General features: G+C 39.4%; 1 protein-coding gene across 1 annotated transcript in view; it reads right to left on the reverse strand.

Moving 5' to 3' along the window:
- The window catches only part of ICOS (inducible T cell costimulator), a 174,738-nt gene extending 160,459 nt beyond the window's left edge, over positions 1–14,279 (reverse strand). Inside the window, exon 1 of the mRNA XM_007935998.1 lies at positions 14,237–14,279. Within this exon, the coding sequence (XP_007934189.1) occupies positions 14,237–14,279 (43 nt within the window). The remainder of the gene's footprint in view (positions 1–14,236) is intronic.
- Between the last annotated feature and the right edge of the window lie 7,977 nt (positions 14,280–22,256).

Consider the following 22,256-nt stretch of genomic DNA (forward strand, 5'->3'; position numbering starts at 1 on the left):
ATTTCCACATTCTGTGGGATCACCTTTCTTTGGAATGGGTACAAATATGGATCTCTCTCAGTCAGTTGGCCAGGTAGCTGTCTTCCAAATCCCTTGGCATAGCTGGGTAAGAGCCTCCAGCACAGCATCCGTTTATTGAAACATCTCAATGAGTATTCCATCAATTCCTGAAGCCTTGTTCTTCACTAATTCCTTCAGTGCAGCCTTGACTTCTTCCTTCAGTACCATTGGTTCTTGATCACATGCCATCTCCTGAAATGAATGAACATCAACCAATTCTTTTTAGTACAGTGATTCTGTGTATTCCTTCCATCTTCTTGTGATGTTTCCTGTATCATTTATTTATTGCCCACAGAATCTTTCAATATTGCAACTTGAGGCTTTAAATTTTTTCTTCCACTCTTTCAGCTTGAGAAATGCTGAATGTGTTCTTCCCTTTTGGTTTTCTAACTCCAGGTCTTTGCACATTTCGTTATAATAACTGGCTTTGTCTTCTTGAGCTGCTCTTTGAAATCTTCTGTGTAGCTCTTTTGTCTTGTCATTTCTTCCATTTGCTTTAGCTACTCTCCATTCAAGGGCAAGTTTCAGAGTCTCTTCTAACATCTATTTTGGTCTTTTCTTCCTTTCCTGTCTCTTCAACAACATGTTGCTTTCTTCATGGATGATGTTCTTAATATCACCCACAATTCCTCTGGTTTTTGGTCATTGGTGTTTGTGATAGTTAAGTTTGGGCCTGGGCCTGGTTGAGTGGCTAGGCAGCTGGATATAGTATTTCCCATGATGTGACTGGTAATCAACTCCTTGGTGGAATCTACTGTGAGCAGCTGAGTAGCTGCCTTAGGAATGTTGTCTGCTTCCAGCATATAAGCAGAAACCTTGGGAAACAGTCTCTAGCTTATGGCACACTTGAACCATGGATGTAGCCATGTCATTGTTCAGTAACCTGCCATGCTCTGCTGACCTTGGGACTTTCAATGAACTTGAATTAATGGCCTGCTGTATGGTTTGGTAACATCAGGACTACGTCTTTTTACATGTCAACCTTGGGCTTGTCAGTTTCAGCAAGCAGCAGCCATCTGAGTGAAGAAAAACCTCTAGCTCCAGTGGGTGGGGAGCAGGATGCAGAGCTAAAGCTCAAGGTTGAGGGGCTTTCACCCACCTCCTAGAACCTGGCACTTTGAACTTGGACTTAAAGCCTCCAAACTGTAAGAGAATAAACTCCTGTTTATTCAAGCATCCCATTTGTGGTATATTCCCGTCAGGGAGGTACTAGGTAACCAGAACAATGTTCAATACATCAAATCTATTCTTTAGATGGTCTGTAAATTCGGGAGGGATATTATCAAGGTCATATTTTGGCTCTCATGGACTTGTTTTAATTGTCTTCAACTTGAACCAGTTGATTATATATTCCACAATCATAGCCTTATTTTGTCTGAAGATATTGAACTTCTTCATCGCCTCTTGCCACAGATATAGTCAATCTGATTCCTGTGTATTCTGTCTGATGAAGTCCACATGTATAGCCACCATTTATGTTGTTGAAAAAAGGTATTTGCAATGAACAAGTTCTCATTCTGCCTCGAGCACACATCACTCAAGCTCCCCTTCCCCTCCCTCCACCAAAATTGCTTTTATCAGGATCGACAATGACCTACATAAAACTAAATTCAATGTTTAATTCTCAGCCCTTGTTGTACTTGACCTGTCAGCATCTGACACACTTGTGTATTTTCTCCTCACTGAAACACTTCACTTGGTTTACAGAACACCTCACTGTCCGTGATTTCTTCTATCCTGACCAACTGCTTCATTCCACTCTCCTTATTGTCTCCTCTACCTTGAATTATTAAAGTGCTTCTCAGTCCATGGAAATCTTTATTTATTTATATTTACTCCCTTGGCAATCTCTCTCAAACAGTCTCATAGCTTTAATACTGTCTAGACACTGCAACTTCCAAATGTGTATTTCCAGCCCACTGGAATATAAACCCCATGCAGGCAGGGATCATTGTCTGTTTTTTCTCTGCTGAATCTCCAATGCCTAGAACTGAGCTTGCCACGTATCAGTGTAGCAAATTACTATTTGTTGAATGAATGAATAAATATCTGGAAGTTGCTTTACTTCATGAATAATCATTTTTAAGTGCCTAGTATTTACTTTCCCCTTAAAAATCTTACTAGTTGCTCAGCATGTCAAACATAAAAAAAAAAAAAAAAAATTCTACTGCCATTGAGTCCATTCCAACTCATAGTGACTGACCCCCACTGGGTTTCCAAGGCTGTAAATCTTTACAGAAGGAGATCACCTCATCTTCCTCCCATAGAGCAGCTGGTGGGTTTGAACCACCAGCCTTCTGGTTAGCAGTCAAGTGCCTTAGCCACTATGCTACCAGAGCTCCTTATATCAAGCATATGCACAATAAATTTCAATTATGAAATGCTGGTGGCACAGCCAAGCTGTGTTTCACTCTCACTACTTTTGGTCAGATATGCAGAGAGGATGATAACAATGTTCTGAGTAGGTTTAAGAATTTATAACACTGCAGAATATGTAATGATATGCCAAAGTCAATAGCAGGCTTAAAGAAAATGAGTGCTTATTAGTATTCAGCTCTTCATGTCTGAATGCTAATTCCCAGTACAAATCCTACCCAGCTTTTATGGCTATAAACAATGCTCAAAGATCAATACTTCCAAAGGGTGTTTACAGCGTCTGCTTCACTTCCAGGTATAGTCCCATTCAGTACAGCATTTGGGCACATATGTCTAATTAGAAGTGTTATCAGTTAAAGGCAGACTCTGTTAATCCTAATGCAACCTGTGCTTGCCCCAAACTGAGCCAGGAAAACTGCAATTAGCTTTTCCTTTTAAAGAGCATGCTAATTATATGAAGGAGTTTAATTTCTTAGGTGTTTGTTGAAATGTCTCTGAGTGAGCAGCTCAGAGTGAGTGACGCTTAGTGTGTTTTTCTCTGCGGCAATGTAATTTTATGTGTGTGTTTGTGCCAAGAGAGCATGTTGGTGTCTAAGTGCTGAAAACACTTTGTTCAGATCACCAAAGGAAGAAGAGCTGATTGTGACCAGTTGACCTATTTGTATACAGATAAAGCAGAACATTCCAGAGAGAATGTGTTTCCTATCTGGGAACTGCATTTCGGGACCTTCACAGTTTATCTTTGGCAGGTTATTGCCAATACTTTAATTGAGCAGTATAGACTCACCTCCCACATCTTAAAAAAGTGGGGAGGATGAGGACAGATCATAGCATGGGCCCAAATAACTGCTCACTCAACATCCATTTTCTCCTTCTTCCTTCTAACAGAACTCTGCTTTTGTTCAGCTACCCAACTCTGCCTTCCCTGCAACTCAGGGAAAAGTTGACCCCATTCTCAGCTCTAGAGGATCCTGACTCATCTAACCCAGGGACTGGCAAACTTCTTCTGTAAGGATCAGATAGTAAATATGTTAGTGTTTGCAGGCTCCATATGGTCCATCACTTATTCTTTGTTTCTTTTGTTTGACAATACTTTAAATATGTAAAAACTTTGTTATTTAAATATGTAAACCTTCACTTATGGGCCATTCAAAAATAGACCATTGGCTGAGTTTGGCCCAGAGGACATAGTTTACCCAACCCCTTTACTAGCCAATCTTGATAACTTCATTCCTCTTGTCAGTAATTGCTTTAGAACCAGGCACATGATCCAATTCTAGCCAATGAGTTATGAAGGGAAATCTGCTTAGAGTTCTTCAGAGAAATTTCTTCATCTCTCCAAGAAATTACTGCAGCCATCTTGCTACCAGTTTGAATATGAACTCACACTGAGAGGAGGCAAAACCAGGAGAGGTGAAACCCGAGCCCTGACTGTTTCGTGCCTGTAGCCTACTCACCTCTGAAGATAATTGTATGTAAGATAATAATTTTTGTCACTGTTTAAGCCAGTTTGAATCAGTGTTTTCAGTTACCTGCACCCCAAAGCATTCTAATTGGTCCCAGTAGCAAGGAGTTCAGGGCTGATGAGAAGAGGAGACAGAGTATAACTAGAACGATAAGATAACAGGTGGTCTCTCAAATCCTTAGACACCCTGAGCTTCCTGTATCTTCTTCCTACATTTCAGTTTTCAACTTACAAATAATAATCTGAAGTATTAATTATTTTAGCTTTACACACCATTAGACCTTAGAGGTGAACAAAAGATAACATTGATTCTCTCTACTGCAATTCCTTCTTATAGGGATGAGAACATGGAACACAGAAAGAAGTAATTTGTCCCTAAGCAAATAGCTACTTGGTTGCAAAGATACGATTGGACTTGCAATCCAAGTCTACACAAGAGATCCAATGTCTACACACTAGAAAAAATGATCCAAAGTCTATATACGTGGTCTTCCACGGTGCTTATCAAGAAAACCTAGAAAGCAAGATTTCCTTTTGAACAACAAGAGATTTTGTGATGTCCAGGCATAAAACCAGCACATTTGTCATCACCGTATTTCTAGAATTTCTGGATCTAAGTAAAGAGGAGGCAGGGGTGCTCACATGGCCTCCAGTGCAACATCTTTGACAACTGGGCCAGTGCTATGAGGATTGTGATGCCAGAGGAAAAAGAGCTGCCTAGACCTGCTTGCTGAATCCATGGTTTTTCTTTTCTTTCTTTTCTTTTTTTTTTTTTTTTTGAGTTAGGAAAAAAAGGTGGGCAAATTAAAGGTAAAATGATAACCTCATTTACAGCAGAATTTGAAATGTAAATTCTGGCACTTAAGAACAAAATGGAAAAAAGAATAAAAAGATAAGAGATGGCTTACAGAGATTTACCCTTAAATCATAAAGAGGATTTTGAAACTTCAAAATATATGTAAGCAGTGCTATGTCTTTTTATTTTTTTCTAGAAAGCAGGAGTCCCCAAGTTTTGGTGATAAGGAGTCACTTTTCGTTCCGCAAAGTCATGTGCTCATAAGTGTAATGGGGCAAACCAAACCCACTCTCACAGAGTCAAGTCCAACTCACAGTAACCCTGTAGAACAGAGTAGAAGTGCCCAATAGGGTTTCCACGGCTGTAAATCTTCATGAAAGCAGACTGTCACACCTTTCTCCCACAGAACAGCTGATGGGTTGGAACCTCTGCCCTTTGGGTTGGCAGTCAAGCACTTTAACCACTGTGCCACCAGGGCTCCTGTAATGTGGCAAGGAGGAAAAAAAGCTATAATAGAAAATAGGGGGAGTAGGAAGTTCTTCCTTACTGATTGGAATTTTTGGCAAACAGCACACTCTCTGCTGGTTGCTGTAAAGTTCTTAGAGCCCCATCTTGAAAAGATTAAAGACCTAAGGTTGGGGTCCATTGGCACTGACACCGAACACCTTGTAAATTTTCAAATGTAAAAAAATAACAAGAAGAAAAAGGAGAAGTTCAATGGAACTCACATTAAGTAATAAGATTAGCAAAAATTAGAAGTAATGTCAACACATTCTAATGGGAAATGAAAGACAGATGAGGAACTTACTACTTAAATAAATCAAGAGATGTCCTATGATAATGAAGGTTCTATCCATTGACTTGTATGAAATGACCTCTAGAATTTTGAGTGTCAAGCAAGAATTATTTTAGGTAAAGTACACTTTCCCCACAAATCGGAATCAACTCCATGGCAATGGGTTTCAACTTTTTAAAAGTGTATTTTGCAATTTCATTGCCTAAGCTTCATTTTTAATAAATTTTCAGTCCACAGAGTGGATTACATAGCCTAGGGAGTCCATCCGAAAGCAGGAAAGAGACTTAACCATGATTTGAGAATGTGGTTCTATGGCTCTTGCTAACATCAATGTTAGGGAGAGCACTGAATCATACCGCAAGTGCAACACACCTGAGCAGCAATATCCTGTTTTTTAAAAATTAAACAAAAGTTGGTTAATTACCACTCTTCAGATATCAGATCTGGTTACACCCTTCTGAGACTGACAACCTTCTTCCTACCAAAGAATGTACCTGGAAATCTTCCAAAGAGAGTGCACGTGACCCCTATCCTACCTGAGAACTCATCTTCTTATCTCCTGCCAGATGGGGCGGGGAGGGGAGGAGAGCGGTTTTCATTCTCAAGGTCACAAAAATGGCACCTTGTTTGCTTGACCTCCTTCATAACTGTGGCAAAGCATAAGAAGATTGGAAACAACATATTTGGAATTGGGTTGCAAATTAAATGAAAGAGATTAAAGTAAAAATGCTTAGTATCTGCTTACAGTCCAGGCCATATCAAGGAATAGAATTATTATCACCCTAGTAGGATTAGCTTCTCCAGCTCCTTCAATCCAGAGCACCTTCTTGTTGTTGTTGTTGTTATGTGCCGTCGAGTCGCCCCGACTCATAGAGACCCCTCCTTGGGTTTCCGAGGCAGTATCACTACGGAAGTAGGATTGCCCAACCTTCCTTCTGAGGAGTGGCTGGTGGGTTTGAACCACCAGCCTTCTGGTTAGCAGTCAAATGCTTTAGCCACTATGCTACCAGAGCTCCCGAGCACCTTCTTAGCACCAACATAACTAGCACACCACCCCAAGGCCCACAAGGAGTGAAACCCAGATGCTAGGAATGGAAAGACAGGATGGTGAGGAGATCAGGAAACTGACTGATGGCTTTTCCAAGCCAGATTATTACATTAAAATATATGTATATGTTTTAACCTAAGAGAAGAGGAAGGTTTTTGTTTGTTTTGTTGTTGTTGCTTACAAAAAGTAAATGCTATGGGATTGGGAGACATGATTGTCCTGTGTGTATATATATATGTATGTATATACAAGTCTTATATATATATATATATATACATATATATATATATATGTATATATATATGCATATACACACATATCTCAACATATAAAAATATTTATAATTTATAATACATAAATGTATATAATTGAGGTAGGTCCAGTTCCCCTTCTTGGTAGACCACTCCCCATCTTAAGGCATTTGATTATACTACAAAGATGGAGGCTTTTTGAATACACTTCTCAGAAATGGTGTCAGGGAGGATAGCCACATCCTCAGCTAATCTGGGGCCTTAGTCATGGAAGAGGTGGACCCTAAGATGAAGAGACAAGTACCCAGTATGAACAACCATGTCCTCAATGACCTAGAACAAGGACAAAATGCTTACTAAGGTCCAAAGAAGCTTACTATGCCCATGGAAATGTAGCTGGGTGATCTACAATCTCCTGTGTCTTCCTTCCTGACTCACAGTTATCAGTCTTTGCTTAAACAATAAACTTTGTCTTTTGCCTAGATTTCCCTGAGTTTGAGTTCCAATGTCTATTCCTCAGTTTTCCACATCTTTCTTTTGACCAGTCCCATTTTAAAGCTTAATTAACTGGGGCTATAATGTCCCACTTCTATATATCACATCATGATGGATAGGACAATCTAGAGAATTTCCTGTGTTCAGGGCTTTTGGGGTTGTAGAATGATATAGTTAATCTTCTTTATCAATTCTCCAAGTTCAAATTCTAAAATGAATTGCTTTTAGAGGAATTAACACGAAACATGTGGTGAGGAGTGAGAGAAGCAGAAGTATTACCCTGTCCCAGTTCTATTCCACAGTCTGCAATGACAAAAAATGTTCAGTTGTCCATAGGGATGTGGTCTGATCTCACACTTTATCTGTGGTTCTCAACCCTGGCTACACATTAGAATCACCTGCAAAGCTTTTTTAAAGACAATGTGTCCCACTTCTGATAATTCTAATTAAATTGGCCTGAGTTGGGATCCAAACAACAGTATTCTTTAAAATATCCCCAGGTTGTTGTAATAAATACTCAAGTTGGGAACTACTGCTAACTTCATAATAGTACCTTCCCATATTCATTTTTACTAGTGAGAATTCTATTTTCATTTTCAAAGAGAGTGGCTCAGAAGAGATGTTTTCTGGAGTCATGGGCTGCTCTCACCTATCATGTACACTCTCTTCCTAGCCCAAATTCCGTTTTAGACAGTGTTAACAATTAAAACAATTTTTATCTCCTTGCATTTGAAAAGGAGCTCTGGTGGCGTAGTGCCTAAGGCATCTGACTCTTAACCAGAAGGCTAGAGGTTCAAACCCACCAGCCACTTCTTGGAAGGAAGACTGGGCAATCTACTTCCATAAAGATACCGCCTCAGAAACCCGAGGAGAGGTTGATATAAGTCAAATCAACTTGACAGCAGTGAGTTTGGTTTTTTTTGGTTTTGCATTTGAAGAGTGCATTATATTTAATTATTTTCTGATGCAGTATCTAATATGATCTTCACCAGCCCTGAGGTTAAATAAATCATATATCATCCTTCCTGTTTAAAACTGAGGAAATTCATGCCTAAAAGGAGAAAGTGATTTCTCCAGGACCACACAGAGGAGAAGTGGCAGAGGTAGGTCTGGAGCCCAGCTCTCTTATCTCAGAGTTTGGTCTTCTTCTCTCCTTCCAGTGCTACCCACAGCCAAGTATTTTATCCAATCCTATTGACTCAGTACTATGACCTGACAATGTATGCCCTCAACCGTGCTCTCAATGTTAACATGAATTATCTAGGATATTATTAAAATGTAGATTCTGAGTCATTGGGTCTGGGGAGGAATCTGAGATTCTGCAGTTCTAACACGTTCCAAATGATGCTGCTGGTCCATGAACCAAACGTAAAGTATCAAAAAAAAAGTTATGACAAAAATCACAAAATGTATCATTCCAAATAATACTGAAGAAAAAAATTCAACTGGGCTTTCACTCATCTCCTGGATGTTCATGAGATACCACACGTTTATTGAAGCAAATCCTTGGCAGTTCTCTAACTGGCTACAATATGTGTCCTTCTCTTTGCAGCCAGATCATCACTGTGTTCACGTCTGGAATCAGATCAACAGGTGGAGTTGCAGCAGCCACTGGCTATAATTCCACTGTCTCTCAGCTCTAGTTCTCTCAGGCCAGCAGCATTGGTCTCTTGGGGCCATTAAGCCATCTGGCCATGCAGCTGGTCTGGGCTTCTGAGTGTGGGAACATAATAATGATTAACTGCATGTAATCCAAGTCCTTAGATGACATCTTCAGTTCCAGGAAATAAACTGGCAGGGGAGTGATAATGACAAAGGGTTTTGTCTTAGAAATCCCTTAAAGTCATATTGTATTGACATTGAGGAAGAGGCTCTTTTTCAGTTTGTCCTTATCCTTAAAAGAAGCAGTGTTAAATGCCTTGGCATCATATGGAAACTTCCTAGAGAGCGCAAGTGACAGGGACCCCAAAGACTTGGGTTCAGATCCATTCCTACATAAACTAGACAATTTGAAGCAAGTCTTTTAATCTTTCCACACTTTAAAAAAAAATAGACGGTAAAATTCAGTGTTCCCTAACAAAGCACTAATATTCTTTGAGTCAGTGGTTCTACCCTCACAAAGCAGGGGGTGGGCAGAGGGGAAACCATTGCTATCAAATGGAGTCCAATTCCTAGTGACCCTATAGGACAGAGTAGAATGGCTCCATATGGTTTCCAAGACTGTAACCTTTACAGAAGATGGCTACATCTTTCTCCCACAAAGCAGCTGATTGGTTCAAACCACTGACCTTTTGGTTAACAGCTGAGCATTTAACTACTGTGCTACCAGGTTTCCTCACAAAGCCAGAGGATAAACAATTTTACAGAACTTTTATTTCTCTCCCTTCTTATTCCCAAAAAGTACCCTACATTCCAATTTCCCCCAGGCTATTTGGTCATTGTCCACTGTGCTATAAGGTCATCCAATCCTAAGCAGTAATTTTTAAGAGATGCCCATTTGGATCCAATTTTAAAGAGGCACCATTGAGAATGCACAACTGTGTCTCAATCCCCTATTAGTTGGATTCGCCTTTCCTTTTAGTCTTCTTCATCCCTTCCCTTGTTGGCATTTTGATGAGCATATACAGTGAGATCCACAGGGATATTGAGGGATAATATTTTGAAAGTATCACTTATTTTTTATTCCCATTAATTCCTTTAGCTTCACCTACCTAAGTTCTCACAACTTGCCATTGCTTTTCATTGCCTTAGGGGAAGAACACACCAGAGAAAAATGGCAGAACTACCCCCATTAGTCTTTTCTGTCATTTGTTTAACAAAAGTCCTGAAGATAAAGGAGGCTCTCAAAGTAACCTTAAACCAAAAACCAAACTCATTGCCGATGAGTCAGATTTGACTCACAGTGACCCTTTCTTGGGTTTCTGAGGTATTATCACTATGGAAGAAGATTGCCCACCCTTCCTTCCGAGGAGTGGTTGGTGGGTTTGAACCTTCAGCCTTCTGGTTGGCAGTCAAATGCCTTAGGCACTACACCAAATAACCTTAAGGGAAAACAATTTCCTTCAGCTCTTAAAGGGACTCACTCAATGTCAAGGAAGAGAGAGGTAGGGCCATGAGAGCAGAGGAGACCTGTACTTCACTCCCTAGTATCATCACCTAGAAGGCAGCAAGACCCCAGAGAAAGAAGGGAATGGCTGATAGGACCAAAAGCAGCCTCACCCAAGATATCCTTGACCCAAGGTGAGTATGAGGCATGGCTGAGAGTCATCATTCCTAGAGGACAGAAGCAATGGAGGTGGACAGATGTGGAAAGACCCAATAGCACCCTACTTTAGGGCCTTAGCATTGTTTAAGATCCAGAAATTACAGAAAGCCCTGGGGAGAGATGGGGAAACCCCCAAAAGGACTGAAGTTAAAGTATCTTTCCACTAGCTTAGCAGAATAAAGCTTGGTGTCAGAAATTAAAATCTGAAGTTGAGTTACTAAAACAAAGAAAATTGTTAGATATATAATTCCCCTCTAAGATTCTTATCTGCTATGTGTCCATATATATTTTTTGTGTTGGCATTGTTCTTATCCTTAAAAGAACCAGTGTTAAATGCCTGAGAGACCTCATTTGGAATCTTCTCTCCAAAATAAAAGAGAATCCATTCACTGAGTATTTCTTGTAAGCTAAGAGCTATGTGTCTTTGAACTAACTAGAGTCACACATGGCACAGAGCAGGCTCTGAACACTGCTGGCTGCCTGGCTGGTTTCTAAATGACCAATATACTTGATGAAGCACTGAAACATCTCCATTCCTTTATTTTTTTGTGCTAGTTTGAATACAAAAAGACTGAAAACTATCTGCATCAGTAAAATGTGAGATAAGAACAGGACCTTAATAATACCTTTTTTCAGATTCATTTAATCAGATTAGTCCAAAAGACTAGACTGAAAGAGTTTAATCATTTTCACCACAGAGTTGACCTTAGAAGCCAGACAGCTGCTATATGTGGTTTTATAAGGACTGTAAAGGTTTGAACAGTTTTGAAGCCCTAGGTCTACTGTGAAATTGGGGATGCTGTGTTCTGAAATGAGAAGGTCACCCTTGGCAACTGACCTGTGTGTAACCAGGTATACACAAGATATAACTGAAATTGAAAACAGCTCTTCACCGGCCTTGATCCTCATTATTTTGCACATCATAGTTCATGTTGTTAAAAATATTTCTAAAACTCTCTCTTTTGATACTTCGGAAGGATGGAGGTATTTTATTAAGGAAAAGCTCAATCATAATCACATTCCTACTAAAAGTTCAAGGCAAGCCCTAGCATGACTCCTTCTGAGTGGTAGCCATATTGGATTCTGTCTGTTGTGGCAGAAGTCTCCTTCCTCCCTGTTAAAACACACTTCAAACAACAGCTTCTGCATCTCTTTTTGTCTGAAAGTGATATGTTTTCATATTTTAAATCTTAGAAACCATTGTTTGAAAGCATTAGCTCATCAATCAACCACAAATAAGGTTTTGTTGCTTTCTTTCTCTTAAAAAAATATTTTTGAAATAGAATTGAAAACTGGAGTATAAAACAAGAATACAGGAGAGAGATATTATTTAAACTCTCACAAAGAGCAGAGGTGTGATACTGGGGCTTATTTCAATATCAATCCTGATGTCTGATGGGAATACTTCACTTACTGAAGGCTTAAGCCTTAGCTATCTATATATAGCCAACTGAGCAGATGATTTCACTGTTTACTGTAGATGTTAAAGCCAAAGCAAAAAGAATGAAACAGTAAAATAAATTTTTCTCTGCATTCCCAGTAGAATGTCAATGATTGTGCAGACATGAAGTGACTAACAAGAACGTGTCTCTACATTTTAAAGACAGCAATAGAAAAGAAGTGGCAGCAGAGCAAGATTTTCTAGCAAGTTAGAAACCTATAGGTAGGTTGTGGCGTGAGGATGGAAATGCCGTCAACCTAGACTAGCTACTCTTCCACAAGCTGAGCTACAATATTTGAAATTAAACTGTACAGTCTTTGAAATACTCCATTTTCCCTGAACATCCACACAGTAAGTCAGGTCTTAACAGCCTGTATGATAGCCCCAATTCTGACCTCCTATTGCAAAATAAAAATTCTTTGGGAGTAAAAATTCTTCCACACTTCTCTTCCCTGACCTCTTTATCCAAACTCTAGAACCACCTCTAACATGGAGCCAAACTACCTAGCCCCTCACTTTTAAGCCAGTTGACAGTGGACAAAGTACTTAACCACTCTGTGCCTCAGTTTCCTCATCTTACAAGTGAAGGTAATAATAATTTTTAGTTCATAATGTTCTTATGAACATTTTCTTAATAGTTCATAATGTTTCTTGTGAACATTCAATTGTAAAGGTTTAAACAATTTTTGTTGCATAGAAAGCGCTATTTGTAATTACTACCTGTGAGGACTCTGATTTTTTTTTTTTTTTGCTAAAACACACACATACACCCCACTTACCAATATCACAGAAATGCCATTATTAATCAATACATTATGATTATTCTAGAAGCACTAGGTTAATTGCATGTTTTTCACCTGAGTGTTCATCATTTTCGCTGAAGATCCTTGGACAAGATGACCTTTGTGTGTCACATCACTCATAATTTCTTCTTCAAATAGTCAGTAAGAAACTCACAGGCATCACAAGTGAATCTAAGCTTAACCCCCATTGGCCCAGAAGCCATCCTTACTTTCTTAGTCTGAGAAAGTTCTCTCTGCCAACCTACTCGTAGCAGGAGAAAATGCTAACTCTGTAGTTTGGCAGAGACAGCTGGGAACTATTCCACTAGATGTTTAATCAATGAGGAGGTGGCTGAAGAAAAATTTTTAGGTGTTAGGTGTAGCTTGGCTAGAACAGCATGTCGCAGAGAAGTTCAAAATATTGCTAAATCAGAGAACCAACCAGCAATCATCTTCTCTCCTCTCCCTTTGCCCTCTCTTCTTAGATTAAGATTGTAGACAAGACAGACTACCAAGAATCATGACCAGCGGTATATTTCCATAGTGTTTTGGATTGAATTGTATCCCTCAAAAATGGCCAGGTTCTCAGTATTATTCTCAGTATTTGTCCTCCATTTTGTGACCTGATGTAATCATCCTATGTTTTGTGAATCCTAATCTCTATGATGTTAATGAGGCAAGATGCAATCTACAGGATTAGGCTGTTTCTTGAGTCAATCTCTTTTGAAATAGAAAAGAGATTAATCAAACAAGTAATTAGGTAGTTAGGGACCTAATTACCATCAAGAAAGGAGAGCCAGGAGCAGAGCACATCCTTTGGAACCAGGGTCCCTGAAGTGAGAACCTTCTAGACCCAAGGGAAGATTGATGCCAAGACACATGGAAACCTTCAAGGGACACGAGGCCCACAGCTGTTGAAAGGAGATAAAGACCTTCCACCAGAGCCAACAGAGAGAGAAAGCTTTCCCCTAGAGCTGGCACCCTGAATTTGGAGTTCCAGCCTCCTAAACTATGACAGAATAACTTTCTGTTGTTAAAGTCATCCACTTGCGGCATTTCTGTTATAGCAACACTAGATAACTGAGGCAAGGAGGCTATAATTCCCAGTTAACCGTGTTTGTTCAGATAAACAGAAAATGTATAAGCTTGAAGCAGATATCACAGTTGAAGGGCAACCACAGAATCAAGCTTAGCCTAACTTAAAAATGGCTGATAAGACACTGAATGTATCCCCTATTGCGCCCAGTCCAGCCTTTCAGATCCTGGAATCAGAGAATGTTATAGCTCCGGAATTAAACTGAATATAGTGCTTCTGTATCATAAACATGTACTTAATTTGGATTTCTTCTTAAACAGCTGGAAACTATCAAATAATCTCCCCTTCCTTCCTTACTCCCTTCAACATTCCTTACTCTGCCAGCCACATCTTAGTTCTTTCTTCCTCCTTGCAAAATCTCTTACCTTTTTTCTTCTCGTCTATCCTGTACAGTCTGAAACCTGTCATCGCTTAATGGCTATGTGGAGGTAGATGATCAGATTCTTTGCAAACTTCTTAAGGGAGAGATGTTACCAATAATATGTTAGCACAGCCAGTAATTATTAATGCTTATAATACCTAGCACTGTGCAGGATACTATAAGAGACACAGCAGAAATATAAGACATATACTTTGAATTTAGGAGACATGTTTATTATTAATATTTCCTAATGCACAGCAATCCCTACTCTACCAGGTTCTAAGAAAATTGTTAGTAAATTCCAGGTGAGGTGAATGATTTTATGGTAACAATAAGTGGGTGCCAAATATACTTCCCATTTCCCTAACCCCAGCCAAACAAAAACATTAACTATCTCCAGAACTAAGAGGGTCTGAAGGAGAAGACATCAAATCACATGACAAACTCCTCAAATGCAAGGACATAATTAGCTGTTTTCTCTAAGCTTGATAAATGAGTCAAGCTTGGTCTTAAGAAAAAAAAAAAAAAAAACCTCACATCTGTTTCTTGTAATTCATTAAGTGGCAAAATGCCATTCCCCTGGTTCTATACACCTATTGTTTAATGTGGCTCTATTTCCAGCAGTCTGGATGGTGTTCTCTCAGTTGGACAATGTTTTTATTCATATAGATGTAGCCATTCTGTTATTGGAACTGTATGTTTGAAATAGACTTACAATGTCTGGAAAGAAGAAGAAAACACTCAGAAAAAAAAAGCATATAAAGGTTTGTGTTTTTTTCATACTTTTTGCCCCTTCCACAAATATCAAACACATTGTACTCCCCAGAACATCTTTACAGAAACTAGTTACCAAAAGACTAAAAGACTAGTTTTAGATTGAGGCTAAGTGAATGAGTTTCAATTTCTCATTGCTCAAATACTCACAGGTCTCCATGAGACACTCTTGTGTTTCGTGGAGAAAGTCTAATGCTCCTGCTTGTCTTATAATGCTCAAAATGGCAAACAGATACTCCCACTTAAAAAAGAAAAAAATGAAGATTTTGTTTTTTTGTATCCTAATTTTGTGTTACTATATCATATCAACAGCTTCTGATTTGAGACATCATTTTGAAGAGACAAAATGGGTAGAGAGCAGAGAGCCTAACATTTTGGATGGCAGTATGGGAAGCAATCAGAGAGAATTTCCTCATGAAATATTTCTACAGAGATGAAAGGAAATTTGTTGGTTCCACCGACAAGGGATGAGCAAGGAGAAACTGGTTGGCTACTTTGGGGAGAAGGAACTTTTTAACTTAGTGGTCTTTAGAATCCCACCAAGTTCTCTTGTTCATTGATTCCATACCTTTATTTTATTTATTTTTTTTTAAATTAATGACCAGATTTGTTAAGGAGATAACAGGAAGGAACATCTGAGTAATGAGAAAAGCTGCCTGTCAATCATGAAGTAATTTAATGGGTGAAACAGAAAGTGATCACTTGAAAAATGGGTGGCCACAGGGTGCAACACCTCATCAAATTTCTTGCTGGTGAAATCCTCTTTCTTTGCTGAGAAATGTTCATTTGCTGAGCTTTCACAGATGTAGAAATATGGACTCAGCAGGTTGCAAAGCCAATTGGTGGTTTCAACCGTGTCACTTACAAGAAGAATTTGATAACCAATTCAGAAATGAATTGTGCTCCTTTCCTCGATTAGCGCAATTCATCAAACCCATTCTGCTGTTCCAAGTGCACAGTCTTGAGCCTTATTTATTGTGGAACTTACGTACTCACTCTTTCCAGATGGCAAAGCTCTGAGGTTTAGGCAGGGAGTGGTGAGAGAAAAGAATCTTTTAGAAACTCTAGTGAATTATACTTTGTTGAGCAATAAAAATTAATATTCTAGCAAGAAAGACCTAGAAATACAACTTGTGTTGAGTAAGTAGTACTTGTTCATGCCAAAACTTATAGGACAATAATTATATTGACATTTGTGTTCCTTATCAAATAAACCACAGAAATATGACAATAGGAAAATGAAGCTGAAAATAGCTGAGCAAGCAAAAAACACCCTGTAAGAAAATCTGGGCTTAATATGCATCTGTTTCTTACTAAATTAACTAATGTCACTAAACTTTGACCTTCTGGACTATAAATCATGACAGATAATATCTGTTTGGTGTTATCTATTTCTTGGGGCAGTTACGTTGGTCAAAAGAGCATAAATATGCATTAAAATGCTTTTAAAACTGAAATGTGTTCCTCAAGTGAAAGGTGCTGAGAAAATTTGGGCCAGAGAGCTACATGGCTTTCATGAAACAGGCAGCTAATTAGTTATGGGATTGGGACTCAGAGCTGACTGTCTTTATTTGTTTTGCAGCAATCTTTCCTCTCTAGACCCTATTACCTCCCAATTTCTCTCTGTGAACCAATTATGAAACCAAGATAGCAATTTTCAAAGACATGCTTTAGAAATGAGCAATGCACTCAAGACTTTACCACCCAAAAAGAATTGGAAGCGTGTTTTGGTTACCTAGTGCTGCTCTGACAGGACTGTATACCACAAACAGGATGGCTTTAACAAACAGTTTATTCTTACAATTTGGAGGTTTTAAGTCTGAGTTCAAAGTGCCAGGCTCTAGGGGCTAGGTGAGTGCCCCTCAACCTTGAACTTTAGCTTTGCCTACTGCTCCCAACCCACTGAAGCTTCACTCAGACAGCTGCTGGCTGCTAAGACTTACAAGCCCAAGGATGACAATACATAGTCTGATTTCTTGACTGCTGCTTCCATTGGTGTTGATTATGGAACCAAATAACATGAAATCTTTGACAACTTCAATCTTTTCTCCATTTATCATGATGCTGCTTATTGGCCCAGTTGTGAGGATTTTCATTTTCTTTATCTTGTGGTGTAATCCATACTTCAGTCTATAGTCTTTAATCTTCATCAGTAGGTAAGGAGTTCTGGTGATGGTGCCTAAGCCTTTTGACTACTAACCAGAGTTTGGCGTTTCAAACTCACCAGTCATCTTCACTTACAGCAAGCAAGATTGTGTCATCTGCATATCGCAGGTTGTCAATGAGTCTCTACTCCTGATGCCATGTTCTTCTCCATATAGTCCAGCTTCTTGAATTATTTGCTCAGCATACAGAATGAATAAGTATAGTGAAAGGATACAACCCTGACACACTCCCTTCCTGATTTTAAACCATGCAGTACCCCCTTGTTCTGTTCAAATGACAGCCTCCTGGTCTATGTACAGGTTTCTCATGAGCACAATTAAGTGTTCTGGAATTCCCATTCTTCTTAATGTTATTCATAATTTGTTATGATCCACACAGTTGCATGCTTTTGCATAGTCAATAAAACCCAACTAAACATCTTTCTGGTGTTCTTTGCTTTCAGCCAAGATATCTCTGACATTAGCAATGATATTCCTTATTCCATATCCTCTTCTGAATTCAATTTGCATTTATGGAGGTTACCTGTTGAGGTATTGCTGCAATTGTTTTTGAATTATCTTCAGCAAAATTTTACTTCCATATGATTTTAATAATATCATTCAATAATTTCCACATTTTGTTGGATCACCTGTCTTTGGAATAGACATAAATATGGATCTCTTCCAGTCAGTTGACCGAACAGCTGTCTTCTGAATTTCCTGACATAGACATGTAAGTGCCTCCAGCAAAGCATCCGTTTTTTTAAACATCTCAGTGGGTATTCCATCTGTTCTGGTTACCTAGTGTTGCTCTGACAAGAATATATCACAAATGGGATGGCTTTAACAAACAGGAGTTTATTCTTACAATTTGGAGGCTTTAAGTCCAAGTTCAAAGTGCCAGGCTCTAGGGGCTGGATGAAAGCCCCTCAACCTTGGGGTCTAGCTTCACCTCCTGCTCCAGGCCCACTGGAACTAGAGGCGTTTCTTCACTCAGACAGTTGCTGGCTGCTGAGGATGAGAAGCCCCAAGGTTGACAAGTAAAAAGGCACAGTCCTGATGTTACCAAACCACACGCCAGGCTGTTAACTTAAGTCTATTGTAAGTCCCAAGGTCGGCAGAGCATGGCAGGCTGCTGAGCAATGACACAGTTACATGCAGGGTCCAAGTGTGCCATATGCTAGAGACCATTCCCAAGGCTTCTCCTTATATACAGGAAGCAGACCACATCCCAAAGTCAACTTACTCAACCGCTTGTGATAAATCCCACCATGGAGTTGATTGCCAATCCCATCATTGGGAATAACTACCACCAGCTGCCCAGCCACTCAACCAGGCCCAGCCAAGTTGACACACAAACATAACTACCACACAATCAATTCCTGGAGCCTTGCTTTTTGCCAATTCCCTCAATGCAGTTTCGATTTCCTCTTTCAGTACCATTGGTTCTTGATCACATGTCACCTCCTGAAATAGATGAACATCGACCAGTTCTTTTTGGTACAATGATTCTATGTATTCCTTACATTTTCTTTTGATGTTTCCTGCATCATTCACTATTTTGCCCATAGAATCTTTCAATATTGCATGTTGAGGCCTGAATATTTTCTTCAGTTCTTTCAGCTTGAGAAATCTGAGCGAGTTCTCTTTTGGTTTTCTAACTCCAGGTCTTTGCACATTTCTTTATAATAATTGACTTTGTCTTCTCGAGTTGCTCTTTGATATCTTCTGTTCAGCTCTTTTGTCTTGTCATTTCTTCCATTTACTTTAGCTACTCTCCGTTCAAGAGCAAGTTTCACAGTCTCTCTTGACATCCATTTTGGTTTTTCTTCCTTTCCTGTCTTTTTAATGACTTTTTGCTTTCTTCATGTATGATATTCTTGATGTCATCCCACAATTCACAATTCATCTGTTTTTCAGTCACTGGTGTTCAATGAATTTAGCCAATTGCAAAAGGACAATTATTGTATGAGACCACTACTGTAAAAAGTTAAGAAAATGTTTACACACATAATGAATTGTTCTGTGGTTACCAGGGGTGGGGTGGAAAAGAGGGAAAATCACCAATCAGAGGGCCAGGTATTAAGTTGGGTGCAAGGAAAGGCAATATACAATAAGGTGGAGGTCGGTACAAAATGATCAAAGCAGTTGAAGAGATAGGGAGCAGCACAATTATTAAAAGCAACAAAGGTGAATATTATTACATACACGATCCTGCAATAATAATAATAACAATAACTGAGGAATGGAAGCACAGACAGACATTCAAGCTGAACAGGGTAGGAAGGTGAAAGAGATTAGACCCATGAAGAGACTATCTTTACCTATGTAACTGTATGTGCTGAACTATATGAGCAGCCATCAGATGTGCACTTATTGATCTCTCCCCATCTGAATGAAGAAAATCAAAGACGCAGAAAACAATCAGTCCAAATGATGAACCTCAGCCTCCATGACCCTGAGACCAGAAGAACTAGATAGTGCCCAGCTACCATTCCTGACTACTCTAAAAGGGATCACTATAGGAGGTCCCCAATAGAGTGGGGGAAGGTGTGGAACACAACTGAAAATCATAAAAAAAGACAAGGCTTACTGGTCTGATGAAGACTGTGGAACATCCAAGACTATGGTCCTTAGATATCCTTCAGGCTAAGAACTGAACTTAACTCCCATGACTCAACTGGTAGTCAAACAATAGAAAGGCCTATAAGGTGAACAGCAGTATCAAGAGGGTACACACTCATTAGAACAATCAAGCATATGAGATCAAGAGGATAGCATTTGCTCAGGGATAGAGCTAGGAAGGCAGGAGGGAATGAGAAAGAAGAATGAAGGGAAGAAGTGGGCACAGGGAGCAAGTGGCGAGAATGCTGTGACAGTATGGGGATTGCAGTAAATGTCACAAAACAGAATGTGTATAGATTGTTGAATGGAAAACCAATTTGCTTTGTAAACTTTCACACAAATCACAATTAAAAAATGTGAAACAGACCTATCTGAATGGTCATCTTCTAACTAAAATTACAATAGTCTGCTTTGAATCCAATGTTTTGGAAACATGTAGACCAACCCTAGGTTGTCTTTCTGTACATGACATCTACTCCTTTCCAAATCAAAGAGGCGTGAGAATTTCTGCCCACAGTGCTCTCAACCCAACCCCCATGTCTGTCATGGACCACAAACTAAGTCTACTTTCAGCCACTTGAAGAATTCCTTTAGTGACTTTTGTGCTTGAGATTTGTTCTTAAAAGATAATGAATCCATGACTACAGCTTAGTCTTATAACATTTCCTGGGAAGAAGGTAGCAGTTCCATATCTAATAAGTAACTGCCCAGTAACCCTTTGAGGGTTTTTCCTTATAGAGATTCTAAGTTCATGCAATGATAATCTTAGCCTCCATTTTCATATTTAACCAGGCACTGATTCCACTAGGGATATTATTCAGTGAAAACATGTTACCACACAGTGTGAAGGCCATCACAGTGGTAAAATGGGGAAGGAGAAAGAATACGTTTTCAAGACCAGTGACAAACCCATTAAGAATGTACAAATGACTGATCATTGTTATTTATGTCCAAGACTCCACTCACAGTTAACCAAGATACAACTTGCTCTATATACAATAAAACCCAAGAAAGGCAGAACCTGTGTAATGCAGAATCCTGTCAAAGAAGGAAAACACAAATATTTTCCACTAGTAGACAGCAAGCTGGACTATATAAAGAAATACATGGCATCAGGATTGGAGGAAGAATCATTAGTAAGCTACAATATGCAGATGACACAACTTTGCTTGCTGAAAATGAAGATGACTTAAGCACTTACTGATGAAAATCAAAGACTGCAGTCTTCAGTATGGATTACACCTCAGTATAAACCAAAACCAAACCAAATTTACTGCCATCAAGTTGATTGTGACTCATAGAAACTCCACTGGGTTTCTGAGGCAGTAAATCTTTACCGAAGTAGATTGTCCAGTTTTCCTTCCACAGAGTAGTTAGTGGGTTTGAACCACCAAACTTCTGGTTAGTAGTCAAATGGCTTAAGCACTACACCACTAGAGCTCCCTCCTCAATATAAAGAAAACAAAAATCCTCACAAATGGACCAATAAGCAGCATCAAAATAAATGGAGAAAAGATTAATGTTGTCAAAAATTCCATTTTGCTTGGATCCCCAATCAACATCCATGGAAGCAGCAATCAAGACATCAGATAGAGTATTCCACTGGGTAAAAGTGCTTCAAAAGACCTCTTTAAAGTGGTAAGAAGCAAAGATGTCACTTTGAAGACTAAGATGTGCCTAACCCAACCTACATTATTTTCAATTGACTCATGCATATGAAAGCTGGATGATGAATATGGAAGACCAAAGAAGAGTTGAAGCCTTTGAATTGTGGTGTTGGTGAAGAACACTGAAAATACCATGGACTGCCAGAAGAATAAACAAATCTGTCCTAGAAGAAGTGCAGCCAGAATGCTCCTTGGAAGCAAGAATGGCCAGACTTCATCTCATCTACTTTGGTCATGTTGTCAGAGGGACCATTCCCTGGAGAAGGATATTGTGATAGTTGGGGTTGTGTGTCAGCTTGGCTGGGCCACAATTCTGAGTGGTTTAAGCAGTTGTAATATGGGTTATTCCCATGAAGAGATGAGATGTATACGTTCTGAGCAACCAATCCCTTGAAAGGGAATTTCCCTAAGGGTGTGTCCTGCTTCCAATATATTTATGGACATCCTGGGAAAAAGAAACACTCTTCTGTGAATTGAGATCTTGTTGCACTGCCCACAACTGTCCATGAGCAAACAATCTACCATTCAGCCTGGAGATCTTGGATTTGTTGGAGTCAATAGCTGGTATACTGCCTGCCAACCTTGAGCTCATTAGCCCCTGCAGCTGCATGAGTCAGGAAAAGCCTCCACCTTGATGTTTGATCCAAGAACTTGGGACTTGCCAGCTTCTATAAGTGTGTGAGCCATTTTCCTAAGATACTGGTTTTTCTCCTCTAGAGATTCCAGCCTAACACAATTTGATACCAGGAGTGGGGTGACCCAAACCTTCATTCCTGAAGGGTCTGGGCCATTAGTAGTCATATCAGAATTGAGT

Source organism: Orycteropus afer, unplaced genomic scaffold (assembly GCF_000298275.1).
Source record: "Orycteropus afer afer isolate SDZICR_OR568_19922 unplaced genomic scaffold, OryAfe1.0 scaffold00002, whole genome shotgun sequence".
In the NCBI taxonomy this organism is placed as follows: domain Eukaryota; kingdom Metazoa; phylum Chordata; class Mammalia; order Tubulidentata; family Orycteropodidae; genus Orycteropus; species Orycteropus afer.